Below are 12,928 nucleotides of genomic sequence, written 5' to 3'. Positions count from 1 at the left end.
AAGAAGAAGGAAAAGACACACATGGCGCTGAACTTGCAACTGAGTTTACTGAAAAAACAAAACAAAAAACCAACACACCACTGTCTTATAAAGGCAGGCATAAAGCACGCGCGAATATGCTTGTCAGAAATGCTCTTGTCATGTAATTAAAATGAGTCATATCCGCATGTGCGATCATCGTCGTTGTCTTTGAGAAATAAGGCTACTGATTCTTGGCTGGCACAACGATTACGCTTCCTCACGATATGACATATGCCTCAGATATTTCCTTTGTGATACGATCATTATGAATGAACAGGACCTCAGTGTCGATGAGAAACGAATAAACGAAGTGCATTGACAATCTGGACAATGCTTAGCTAAATTTATTGAACCTTTTCCTAAAGAATTTTGGTGCTAAGAAAGCCGCCTGTCTGGCCAATGTATGTGCGGCCACAAGACATAGGAATCTGGTGTACTACAGCAACTTTAAAACGAGACGAACTTGTTTTTACGATTATTTTTACAACCGCTTTTCTTGCCAATTCCATCTTTCTTCCTTTGTACTGCTGCTCCAACCTTGCTGACCTTATTAGGAGCTGAGAGCACAACGTTGACGCCATATTTGACCCTTACTTTCTTAAATTTGTCTGAAAGGTTATGAACGTATGGCATCACAACTATACGTTTCCTTTCATCATCAGGACTGGAGCACTGCTGCAAGTAACTTTCAAAGGGTTTCAGTTTTTTGAGGATCTTTCCTGCACACTAAACAAGAACAGGGTCGGAGAAACCAGTCTGCCTACAGTAGTGTACCTGGGCTGTGAGATAGTTCATTTTGTGAAGCCAAAAATTTTTTTAACGACATACTCATGCATCCAGTTATTATCCCATTTTTAACTAATTTTGATTGACAAGATTTGTAGTTCAGGGGCTTCTCGCTTTGAGGAGAATATTGCCAGTACGCGTAGGATGTTTCAAAGGCCAGCCATAGGACAAAATATTGCAGTGTGTTATTCTGAAAACTTTCATGCGTAAATTTAAGTATGGACCCGTTTTTTACAAAATAATCTAAAATGCATGTCACAATTTCTGGCCGAAGGGACTTTCTAATCACAATATAATCATCAACGTACCTAAAGATGCGCACAATGTCACCAGCCAAATCATTCACCACTTTCTTGTCGGCTTGGCTAAGAAAAATGCTGCTGAGCACAGGTGCTGCTGTTGATCCTATACAAATACCGGACTTTTGCATGTCTGGTTCTCCCAAGCGACGTACATATTCTTGAGGAGTAATGTGAATACCAGGGTCCTGGCAGGCTGATTCTGACATAACTGTCCCATGTGAAACGAGAGACCCAAGTTGGCAGCTCCTGCCAGAGTGCCACACCGACAGCTTGAAAACATACAGTAGTGTAGCTTTCGCTACAAAAGAGATAGCCATGCCCAGCACGCTAGCATGATCTGCTAGTTGATAACCTTTCATATACTGAACAACATGCAGCAGTGAGTGAAGTGCGTCCAGGCCATTTCGGTGCAATTTGCCAACTGCCAGCACACAGTTCATAGTGTGCTTCAGCAGTGTAGCAGACTACGCGGAGCACCACCTCCAGGCCCTGTGCGCCTGCTGCACTTTGCTTCAATGTGCAGCCGCGCCTGATGCCCTGACGTACGCTTTGCGGAGCACAGCTACACTGAGCCGTGTTCATATTTAGAGTGTACCACCGTGTACTTTAAGCTCCCAAAACCAAATCAAACCTAAGAAAAAGAGAAAGTAACCAATTAAGCTGTACCATTATTAGCAAAAGTCCCGCTAGACCACATTATGAACCGAGTTCATCTTTAATGGAAATAGTGATTATAAGCTCTAAGCTACTCACCAAGGACTTTGACACCATGCCTGTGGCCAGCAGTGATCCAGCCAGGAGGAGGGATCGTAATCAAGTGATGCGAGCTGTACACAAAGCTGTTGACGAGTTGCCAGTGATGGAATTGATAGCAGTTAGACTTGTCACAGCCATCGATGTACCTACTGTAGAGAAAGAGAAGTAAGCTTGAACAGTCACAATATAAACATTATGCGCAAGTTTGTTTCCTTTAAGACTTCGCGCGACTGTACATGCACCAGAATATTGCAGCGGGGTCGATAATGCTTCCGCGTCAGAAAAAAAAACAAAAACAAAATGCAGAGTCCAAGTTAGTACGGACAGTCTCCGCCATTAATAACCGAAATTTTACAAAACTTACGCAACCATCGCATCCGGTTTGCACACGGTAGTACGTAGTATGCACTTTTCGGCATCGAACATTGCCACCCCGCCACTCTTTCCTTCCTTCAAAAGTCATCGGCATGACACCGACGAGCGTCAACTTCATCATTCGATCATGTATTTACCATGTGCTACCTACCCGCCCTCTTGAGAGCCTCCGATTACGTCAAGGCAGAAAAGAATCTTCGGTTCACCGAGTCTGCCCAGCTTCACATCCCTGAGCGGTTCGACGACGCGTGGTAGCGGTTCCTCGAAACCCAAAAGATCCGCAAGTGTCTTTAACGAAGTGACCTGAACAGACATCGCGTCGACGGGCGTCCGAGATAGAATCTTGCACAGACCAAATATACACAGGCGTCAAGACGGGACACGTTCTAGATCAGCACAAATGTGTAGTGTCTAGGATCCTCGGACCATTTCGTCGTTTTCTCCAGTCACAGTTCAAACATGGGAGCAAAACAAAGGGCGAAGGAATCTCCACAACTGCAGCTGTATTTCCAACGCTTTGAAAATCACCTTGCTGTTTCCTTTATGTCAGTTTTGAAAAAAAGTTCCGGCGTCAAACTTCGTACATCTGCGGGCAACGCGTCCGGGTTAGCAGAGCTAGGCAAGCGCCACTTCACCCCAGAAACGTTTTTAATGCTTCTTGAAAGCTGTCATTTCATTTTGCTATGTGCAAAAACCGATTGGTTGCAACACGAATGCAACACATTTTGGTAGTTTCGGGTTTCGATTTCGAGAAAAGTGAAAGGAGGAGGAGCCATCGAGTCATGATGCAGCCAAGCAGCTGCCAAGACGAGACTGGGACTGTATGGTACTAGGGTCCCTAGAAATACTTCTAGGGACTCTAATGGTACTTCATGTGGATGTGGGGTCTATTTGCCTTGGACCATTGCCTTGGGCTGCCTTGGACATTGTTCGAGTTGTCCCTTGTCGTTCGAAGGCGGAATGCCTCTTGAAAGGTGTAAGCGAAGTTGCAGCTGCCAGCATTCGGGTGTCAGTGCACTGGATGACTCGTATGAAGAGGAATGGCTATGCGCACGGAGATGAGAGCAGCAACGGCCCTTCTTGATCTTTGGCGAGTGGTCTACGGCAGTTCCCCGCACAGCATTTAGGCGAAACTAAACGCCGTGCTTTGTACGAGTGAGCTGCTGCGTTGTAGTACATGGCTTCTCCTTGCCCACATTCTCGCGGCTTGCTTGAAGGCACGTCGAAACCTCCACTAGTTTGTTTTCCTTCAGACAGCCCTCCATCATACCGCGACAGAAAACGGCTAGCCCAGAAAACTATCCTTGGGTCATCCAGTTTGCCCCACTTTACGCTTTGAGTTTTTACGCTTTTGAGTTGTTCGATGAAATCTTGCCAAGCCATGTGACTACTACTGCCGTGAAAGCATGAAGGAATAAGAGGTAGCAGGTTTATGTGTACAGTTCTGCCTAGTGTTTGCTTTTTTTTTTTTTTTTTGACCACCGTAAAGATTACTGTGTCACTGAATTGTGTAAGAGAAAGCTGTTTTCTTGAAATGACAGGATGCCTATGTTCAGCCGATTAATTAAATATACTAGCGCATGGAACGAGCACGTAGACTTGGAAAAGGTAGGATGACACTCGGGCTTCATAATTAATCATCCCACACCAACTATACCGGCTTTATGCCTTGATGTTCAGCTAGATCGTTTGGTTCACTCTAAAAGCCTTATGTTTGTATTCTTTCACAATTACCTTAAATGTGCAGGTTGCAGCAGCAGCATATTCTAGACGAGCTGCGGTCGTCTGCTAGTGTTGGGTGTACCATTGCGACATTTTATGACAATGGGCAAGTGCTTGTACAGAAGCGGACTCTTGGTGCTATAATTACAACACAAGTGGTACAGGTGCAGGGGGCTACCCAGTATCTAGTCCAATTGGGTGTAGGTAAAAAAATCCCTGGAAGAAGAGGCCCTTTGAAAAAAATGTCCTCAAGGCAGAAATTGGCCTTAGAAATGAATCCTTCCAAAACTCACTTTCTTTTGCATCTGTGTCCTCTGGCTGTCTGACCTGTTTACGGGCACTACAGATGGTATGGCAAATAAGCATGATGAAGGATCCCACCACAGCATGCCATCTGGCTAGTTTTCTATATTGTGTGGTCCTCAGTTCCCACCTCATTCATGGATGCTATTACTCATTAAGAAAGACACATGCAGCTGGGCATATTGTTATTCTCGGCGAATTGCCCTCAACAGAAGGCATCACTGAGGCACCCTCGCCGATCTTCCGGTGAGGAGGGTGAACCTTTCCTGTGGTGATGGTGTAGAATTCGGGCTGCCCTTCTGGTGTTGATGGACATGTTGTACTGTACGCTGTTTCACATGCTATTAACAGCACAACAAATTGTAAAGATCTGGGTCAATCTGGGTGGCGCATATTGCACGAGTGTGGTCCAGTCAATGACAGCGGCCAGGAGAGAACGAGCACAGGCATGTGTGCACCGCTGTGAGTGGCTCAGGTTGCCTTTCCTATCCGTAGTGCTGCAAACAATTTCTGAAGAGGAGTTTAGTGGAGGCAGGTCCAGCATCATCCAGTCACTGATCATTTCGATGTTTAGTCACTTCCAAGCCAATGAATGCAAGTGTTTCAGCATACATTATTGCAGTTGTTCGTGGGGAAACGCAGATTATGCCTTATATCACATTAAAGAAAGCATGTGGAAAGAAAAGACAGTGGGAAATGAAGCTTACAAATAAGGTTCAAGCAAAAACCATAGAAGATGTGAGGTAAAATCAGTAAATTTCGGCAACAGCACAAGCTATTCACCACTGGTAAAACGGCACCAGAATAGGCGAAATCTTAATGCTGTAGTATGTTTGGGGGCATTTTTTCCTACTTCACAAACGGGGACTTTTTTCTGAAACGTTTCTTTCGTGACCATAATTTCTTGGGACATTTACTCTGGGGACGTTTCTACCGGAACCCAGTCATTTTGATTGAGGGCAAAACCCAAAAGTGCCCGTGTGCTGTACCATCACCGCTTGATGGAAGCACACTAGGTGTGGCCTGTTGCGTCGCCCGAAACCAGCGGGAAGCGTCTACTTCCCCTGCCGCCACTGCTGCGGCGCCACCACTCAGGGAGAGCCGCGTGCAGAGAGCTGTGCCTGGCTGCGCTTTGAGTGAGGTGTCGGCGTGAAAGAAGCCTGTTATTTTAAGGATACAAGAGCTCTGTTTCACACAATTTAGCAACACAAGTTCGTATATACTGTCATGTCTAGTGTGAGCATGTCAGCACTTAAGAATGTATACTGGAGTGTGCACTGAAAAACGTAATGTGACGGTAGTTCAAGGCCACTCAATTGGAGTGCTTGCGTTACTGTGATGTTGCATTTGGGTCAAGTTGTTTGTCACATGAAAATGTCACCCGGCTGTGAACAATTCGAAGCTGTTCAGCGGCCACTGTATCCTAATCCCTTTAAATCATTATGTTGCAAATTCCATGTGTGTCATTTTCATACTTTTTAGTCATTCCTGCATACAGCTTGTATACACAAAACTGATTTCAACATGTTCTTAGCTGCCAGCACTATCCAATAAAAAATGTGGTCCTACTGTGACCAACCTCTCTGAAAGTGCGACTTATAGCCAACCTTTCTAGTTTCATTCTCTGACAAAAGTTACGGTGGAAATAGGAAGGCGTTTATTAGACTAGATGATAGCCCAGGACCTTCGATTTAGTTGGAGACCTTAGACTTTGTACGCCAGAATGCTGTTTGTCATGGTTGCCTGCATTGTCCACAACCGGTCAATGTAAGCGCGCTTCATAGTGCCGGTCTGCCTTAAAGGGCTATGTATATGCGCCGAAAGCTTTTTATTCCTATTTTTATTTGCTGCTCGCGCACTCATATAATTTGACTGGTTTGTAACTTTCAGTGCAAGAACGCGCATGTAGTGTTTCAGTTGTGAAATTAATTCTTACCTGCAATCACAAGAATGTAATATTCAGCACATTTCCATTGGAACATCAAGGATGTCAACTGCCATAAGATAAAAAAATGCATTTAGTATTGTAAAGTTGTGAAACACTTCTGAGCGCAACAACAGCTGAGGTTCATCAAGCATCTAGGTACCTTTATTGCATGGTCACACAAAGAAGGAAGAAAATTAACATTTACAGATGGAGAACCTTCCTTGAGAGAGGTTTATGCCATAGCCTTCAACGTCGTTCCACTGTTAAGTTGACACTTCCGGCCCAGTTCGCTATCAGTGGGCGCAGCAACTTACTTAAATATCTTGCATAGCTCCTCAGCGTGGGCATGGCCATTGTTTTCACAGATTAGCTGCAGGCACTGTGTACAGTGAGGAAGCAATGCTGAAATCAAAAGTTTACAGAGCTTGCTGCTTCACCATTCCTCTTGAGACTTCATTATCCGGTTAATGAAGGTGCACGTAAGCTGACAGAGCTTGATTTCTTCTTTCGCAGGGTACATCAAGCCTCCATTGTTTTTTTTGTTTTTTTCATTAACTCGTAACGGTTAGTTCAGGTTTTCTGCAGCAGGCTCTTGCACGACTGACATGTCGCCTGGAAACCATTACCAAATATCGCATAAAGCAAAAACTTGGTAGTGATACAAAACTGGGGGTTCCTAACTCCCCTTGCAGGACCTTATTAACGCACCCGCGCTTTGCTACCCTGCTTATTTACCACATCCCTTAATTACTGCCTCTGTCGCATAGTAATCAGAACACATTCGTAAACCACCACATTATATGAAATAGCACTCGACACATATATAAAGCCCTTCTTTACCATAGCCATGCAAACATGCATATGTGGCATATAGAGTAGTGTGCCTGACTTGAGATCTAAGGGTCCCTCTTTTAAGTCCCATTTCACCCTTGCATCTTATTGACTCTCTTTGAGTTGGCAGCTCCTGCCACCTTGAACATGTCATTTGTTGTTATTGTGCCACAGGTGTCTGGCCATATCACCACCTAAAATGCCTCTTGCCAGAGAGGTATTTTCCCATCTTTTCAATGACAAAGCGGGCGCTGGATTTTCTGTGGAACAGGGCGTTTCACTTTATCTTGTCGGCTCAAACAGTCTCGGGAGTATAAACAAAAACAGTATGCACAGGCTTCTTTGCTTGCAAGGCCACTCAGACCTGTGGCAAACTTTAGAACATATTGTATGTTTATATATAAAAAAAATCCCTTCGTATCTTTTCTTGGCATGTCCTCGCAACATAATCTGAGAGAAAAGCTTCTTCTGGTGCCACCTCACCCTGTTCATCTGCTTCACAACACGTCGTTAATCTTAGTTCACTGGCCAGCTCCCTGGTAACTACAGGTTAACAGCATAAACAACGTGACGGGAACACAGGAAAAGAGGACGACACTCTCCTGTGCTCCCGTCACATTGTTTGCGCTGTTAACCTATAATGAATCGCCAACAAGCCCAATCTGCTGTCCCTGGTAGCAAATTCAACAGCAGCTGGTAGTGCATTATGTTTCAGCATCTGGACTTGTTAACAAAACAGAACTGCACGAAGGAAACGGGAACATCACGTCTTACTGGACTTGTTAACCTCAGCGCAGCTTTCATTTCAGACGAAATGGGTGCATTTCCACTCCTCGCTGCTGCCGCTGCCTGAAGCGAGGACAGCACAAAATATTAGAGGGTGTCTTAGATGTCTCTCAAGAGGAGAGCGGCGAAAGCCTACCCTACCCTTCTCCTATCGCTTACCTCAGTTGCACTCGTTTCAAGTGGTTTGACATATTGGTCGCCCTATAGTTATGACGAGTCGTGCCTGCCTAGTCATTGTAGTCCTTACCACTCATAGCTAAGCAGGTGTACTCATTTCCAATCAGTTGTGGTCATTACAAGTTGTCGTTTGATATATTGGTCGTTTCGTAGTCACTACCAGTAATGATTAGTCATGCCTAGTCATTGTAGTCATTACCACACATCGCTAAGCATTTTTACTAATTTCCAATCAGTTGCGGTCATTACAAGTTGTAGTTTGACATATTGGTCATTACAAATCATTATTAATCATAATTATTAGTCATTAGCATTAGTCATTATTTCTGTCGATGTGTATAACTTTTATGATTACCTAACATCATCAATCATTTTCATTCTTAATCTCCCTCTTCACGTCCGTGCACAGCTGTGACGAACAGCTCCTGTGCACAGATTTTCGCTCCATGAGTCTAGAAAGGCTTTTGCCTTAAAAAGCAAATGCGTCCTGCCTCAATGCTAACGTGCTTGCACATGCGCACACAATAAAGTTTGTGTTGACCACGCAGACACGAGGCGAACGCGTCCAGAAAGGAAGCAAGCCGCGCACTCAGAGCCGGCGACTGTGGCGGCGACGTCTCCCCGAACAGTGGCGCCCCCAACAGAAATAGCGGGCGCATCCCCAAGGACATGCTTGCCATTGACAGCGGCGTGACGCAGCAGGCCGCACCTAGTGTGCTTCCATTGAGCGGCCATGGCCGTATGATGTTAGCGCAAGTTAAAGAACCACAGATGACCTAAAGTAATCCTGACCCGTCCACTATGGTATCTCTATTATCTCGCATGCTACACCAGGGGGTTAAAACCAACAGTTCACAGTTAAAACTATTTCAACTAGAATTGGAGCTTAACGCAAAACCAAATACATTATTTTTAGAGCTCGTAACACCAGAATTACTAGGGAAAAGCGATGTGATAGAGCACACAGACAGGATAAAATTTTTAGTTTTCTTTCATGAGCACCTTTTGTGAAATGCACATATGAACTATCTCAAACTAAAATTATCTCGAGTGGTAGGAGCATTGTGGAGAATAAGAAACCAAATCCCTGAAAAATTTAGCGTGCTTATTTACTCTACAATGATTCAGTCCCATATATTAGTCTTCTTGTATGGGGCACAACTACTGATACCAATTTGGCAAACATATTTATTACACAGAAAAAATTGATTCGTGCCCTAGAAGGTTTGAAGTACAGTGAAAGCACGCATGCTTTTCGTTGCAGTTATGGAGTAGTGAGGATGGATCAACTTTATGAAAACAAACTTGCGATTTATATATACAATAAAGTCAAGAAAAACCGTTACAATTTTTTACAGACATACATGAGCCTAAATCAAAATTTTGACTTTGAAAAAACAATACAGACTACCAAAGCTGAGAGCAAATTATGGTGGGCAAAGCCTACAATCACAAATACCCATGATTTTGAGCAAAAATAACGATCTTGTTACCATTATTGAACGGCATGCATCACTTGGTGTATTTAAACGTACACTGATCGAGACATGGAACTAAGTGTTTTAATTAAAGCTGTGGTCGACGTAAAAAATTATTTAGCTTTTTGAGTGCTTGTTACTGTTTTTTTTTTCAGTTTTAATTTGTTCAGCTTTTTGAGTGCTTATTATTTTTGTATTTTTTCATTGTTAATTTGCATCTTTGAGTGGAGAAAATAAGTTCATCTGTACCGCGCTGTTTTCCCTATGTACAAATTGTATAGGGCTTTGAACCTAGTCAGGTGCATGTACGCACCTTTTGTTCGGGGTTCTTTAGTTTCTGTATAAGGAAACTAAGAATAAACTTTAATTGTGAGGCTACAGTGGAATATTGTAAGATACTGTTATGGAAATGTGGACAGGAACAGTCTTTTGATGCATAGCGAAATTTTTCTTTTAAGGTTTGTTCTTCGCTCGCATGGAGTAGTTAAAGGAGCATAGACACCAAATTTTTGTTGCATTTTTGTTCTTAATGATGCATAAGACATCACTGTATATGGATCACCACATGGTTTTTCCTTACCACTAAATCATTTTACTTGAATTTCTTTTTTTTTCCCTTGCTTCAGTTTCATTTTCAGCTGCCAAGCAACAGCTGTTAGATCAAAGTGAAGTCCAGGTCACATGAAGTATAAAATAAAACAATGATGTAATCATTGCATCTTCATTTGAAATTCCTATTCAAGAGGCAGGCAGGCTTCAGCATTGTAGTGCATTAAAATATCAGAGGAACGAATATATTGCAGGTTTTTTTTTTTTTTTCCAGCCATCACACGACCTAGACTTGACTTCAATGCCACAGGCACCGCTTTGCTGTTGAAACTTAAACCAGAACAGATGAGAGAAGAAATATGATTACAAATTATTTAGCGGTTGCAGTCAAATATCTCATCGTGACGTGTGTAGTAATGTCTTGGTCATCGTACAGAGCATAAAGCATGAGCCTGAAAATGAGGTGCCTATATTCCTTCAAGACTGTATAGAGAAGCAATTTGGAACACTGATTCTAGCAAAAGCAGCAGAAAAAGCTGTGAGGCTCCAGAGAGGCGGTCTGCATATATATTGATTATTATAACAGAATTTTATGATCTTAAAAATATTTGCATTCATAGACAGCTTCCCATTGAAGTATGCACCTGTCCAGAATTTGTGGGTATGTGTGCATTGCAGTTTGTCAATAGAAACTTGTGTCCTTCAGCGTTGCCTTTTCAAAACATTCTGCAGTTTTGTTGTCAGTGTCACAGTGCTGTCAACATTGCTATCCTTGCATCCGTATTTACAGTGGCATTCAAGTGCCACAACGAAAGGTATTTCTATATTCGGGTTTTGCCTTTCTGTAGTTTTATAACTTGCCATGTTAAAGGGCAGTTGCAATTGCAGATTACATACCTGCCAAGTTTTATGATTTTATCGTAAAGTGCCCGATTTTCAGTGCTTTCTTACGAGTATCGTAGTGCCCGCTCTCATTTTACAATTTTTCTTGATTTTTGTGTTGACTAAAAGAAGGTAGCAGGGTTACACCGAATACATGTGCAAAAATGCGAACCCAGCTGGTTTTGTGCCACGTGCGCCGTCTCATGGCGGGCATTGTACTTAGCGGCGCATCTTATTTGTTTGCCACATCTGCGCCTCTACTCCAATCAGATCGTGCCCATTCAATAAAGTATGGCTACATCGTCATTGCAGTCGTTGACTTTTCGACTAGCCGAGGCTGTCAGGCTGTTAGTTAGGCTTACTGTGTTGGCAGCGTATTGGCTGCGGGCGCGATTGTGAGATGTCTACAAGAAGTACTTTCAAGTGCTCAGGGCAAATATTCAACGAATTTTTTGTGCATGCAAAAATATAGCAAAGGCGAAAGGTATGCTTTCTGCATCTACTGCCGCCTGATGTGAATATTGCGCATGCTGGTCATCGGGAAATTCTGCTCAGTCTCGGTACAAAGAAGAATAAGGATTCAGCGAGTATCGTTGACACCAATGAGAAGATTAGTGCGTATTTTAATATTGAAGTGGACCAAGCCACTATTCAAGAAGAGTGTCTCTTCACGGCTTTTCTGATTGAGTAGAAGTAACCATTCAGGAGTGCATAGACGAGCAGGGCACTCTGTTGCCCGTCTTCAGGACATTGATTGTACTTTCAAGTATGATAAGCTCTCAGAAATTGTTATGCATTCTGACTCTCCCATGCAGTAACACAGAGTGTGAAAGAGTGTTTAGCGAAGTCAAGAAGACGTCCACCAGGTTTTGCTCCTCCATGCCAAAAAAGGGCCTAGAACAACTGTTAATTGTCAAATGCAAGGAGTCTGGAGTTTGTCACAATCAGGTGTTCGACAAGGACTTCTGCAGAAGGAACCTCCTCAGTACTGTCCAAACCTTTCACTTCAAATATGTCTTTCTGAAGTTTTGTTTACGTGACTTTTCGAAACCCTAGTTTAGACTGCTCTGTTTCCATCATTCAAAAGAGATTTTAAATAATAAAAGCATTTTAGTATTTTTCACCGAATCTGAGTATTTTTTGGCATCCTCTATAGTATATTGAGCACTGTGGGGTTGACAGGTCTGAAATTACAAGAACACTGTGGTTGCTCTAACCACAGGAACAGCTTGTGTACATAGAAGTTGTAAAAATGATCCGATATTCATGCTCTAGTATTACGTCCAGTACAGTGAGAAATTCAGCAACATATTATGAGCTTCCGTTTTTGTCTCCTTTGTGCATCTTGTTCACACAGGTGTTGCATTTGCTATCGGAAGATGGTTTGTGTAGCCACGCTGTTCATGATACCTCTTTGCACTTATGATTTACCATGAAGAGCAGTGCTGGGCAGACATGGCTTGGACACCAGGTGTTGGCACAGTGTACGTTAGAAGTTCACTTGCCTTTTAATCCTCTCCAGCAAAGCCTGCTCAGGATACCAAAAAAGGAAACCAGAACGAACTGAAAACTGAAAAGCACACTGGGGCCCAAATGGTTTGAGCCCTCTTTTTGAAACTTCAAATTGTGCAGCTCAACCCAGTTTCTACTAATCTGTATGCATTGCAATCTCTAAAATATGTTTGCAGTTATAAGCAATAAGAAAAATATCTGAAGCCATGAGCATGTTCTATTTCAATCAAAACACAGAGGGAGCAGTGAAGTGAAAGGTTTATAAAACAAAAGCAGAGATTGTTGCAGCTCTATGATGCAACGCACTCTTTAAACAAACTTCAAATCAGGTAGTTTTGTTCATTTTGATGCAAAATTGCTTGAGAACATGGCTTCTCCAGGGTTCCTCAACAGCAAGTGTAAGGCTGCTTGCTTTGTTAATAGAATCTGTTACTGAGCAAGAAAGTTCCAGACTTAATTCTTAAGGTATACTATTGTCTAAATAGTGCTGTGCTCAGAACTACGGTCAGATACAACGTGAG

The 12,928-nt window shown here is 42.9% G+C and overlaps 1 protein-coding gene across 4 annotated transcripts in view; it reads right to left on the bottom strand.

The window, feature by feature from the left end:
* The window catches only part of LOC146188008 (cytosolic endo-beta-N-acetylglucosaminidase-like), a 67,816-nt gene that overhangs the window by 37,769 nt on the left and 17,119 nt on the right, over nucleotides 1–12,928 (bottom strand). The window contains exons 1-2 of one of the 4 annotated variants that reach the window (XR_014707462.1): nucleotides 2,392–2,977; nucleotides 1,863–2,014 (exon numbers count right to left, since the gene is read on the bottom strand). Coding sequence is in view for 3 of the 4 variants with exons in the window: in XM_084603588.1 (XP_084459714.1) it covers nucleotides 1,863–2,014; nucleotides 2,392–2,555 (316 nt within the window). In the remaining variant the exon portion in view is untranslated. The other 3 variants (XM_084603588.1, XM_084603590.1, XM_084603589.1) reach the window with 3 other exon arrangements.

This window comes from Amblyomma maculatum, chromosome 5, assembly GCF_055883805.1.
Source record: "Amblyomma maculatum isolate TAMU_Amacu chromosome 5, ASM5588380v1, whole genome shotgun sequence".
NCBI lineage: Eukaryota > Metazoa > Arthropoda > Arachnida > Ixodida > Ixodidae > Amblyomma > Amblyomma maculatum.
Note: the sequence above shows the minus strand (reverse complement) of the source record. Positions and strands in the feature narration are given on the sequence as shown.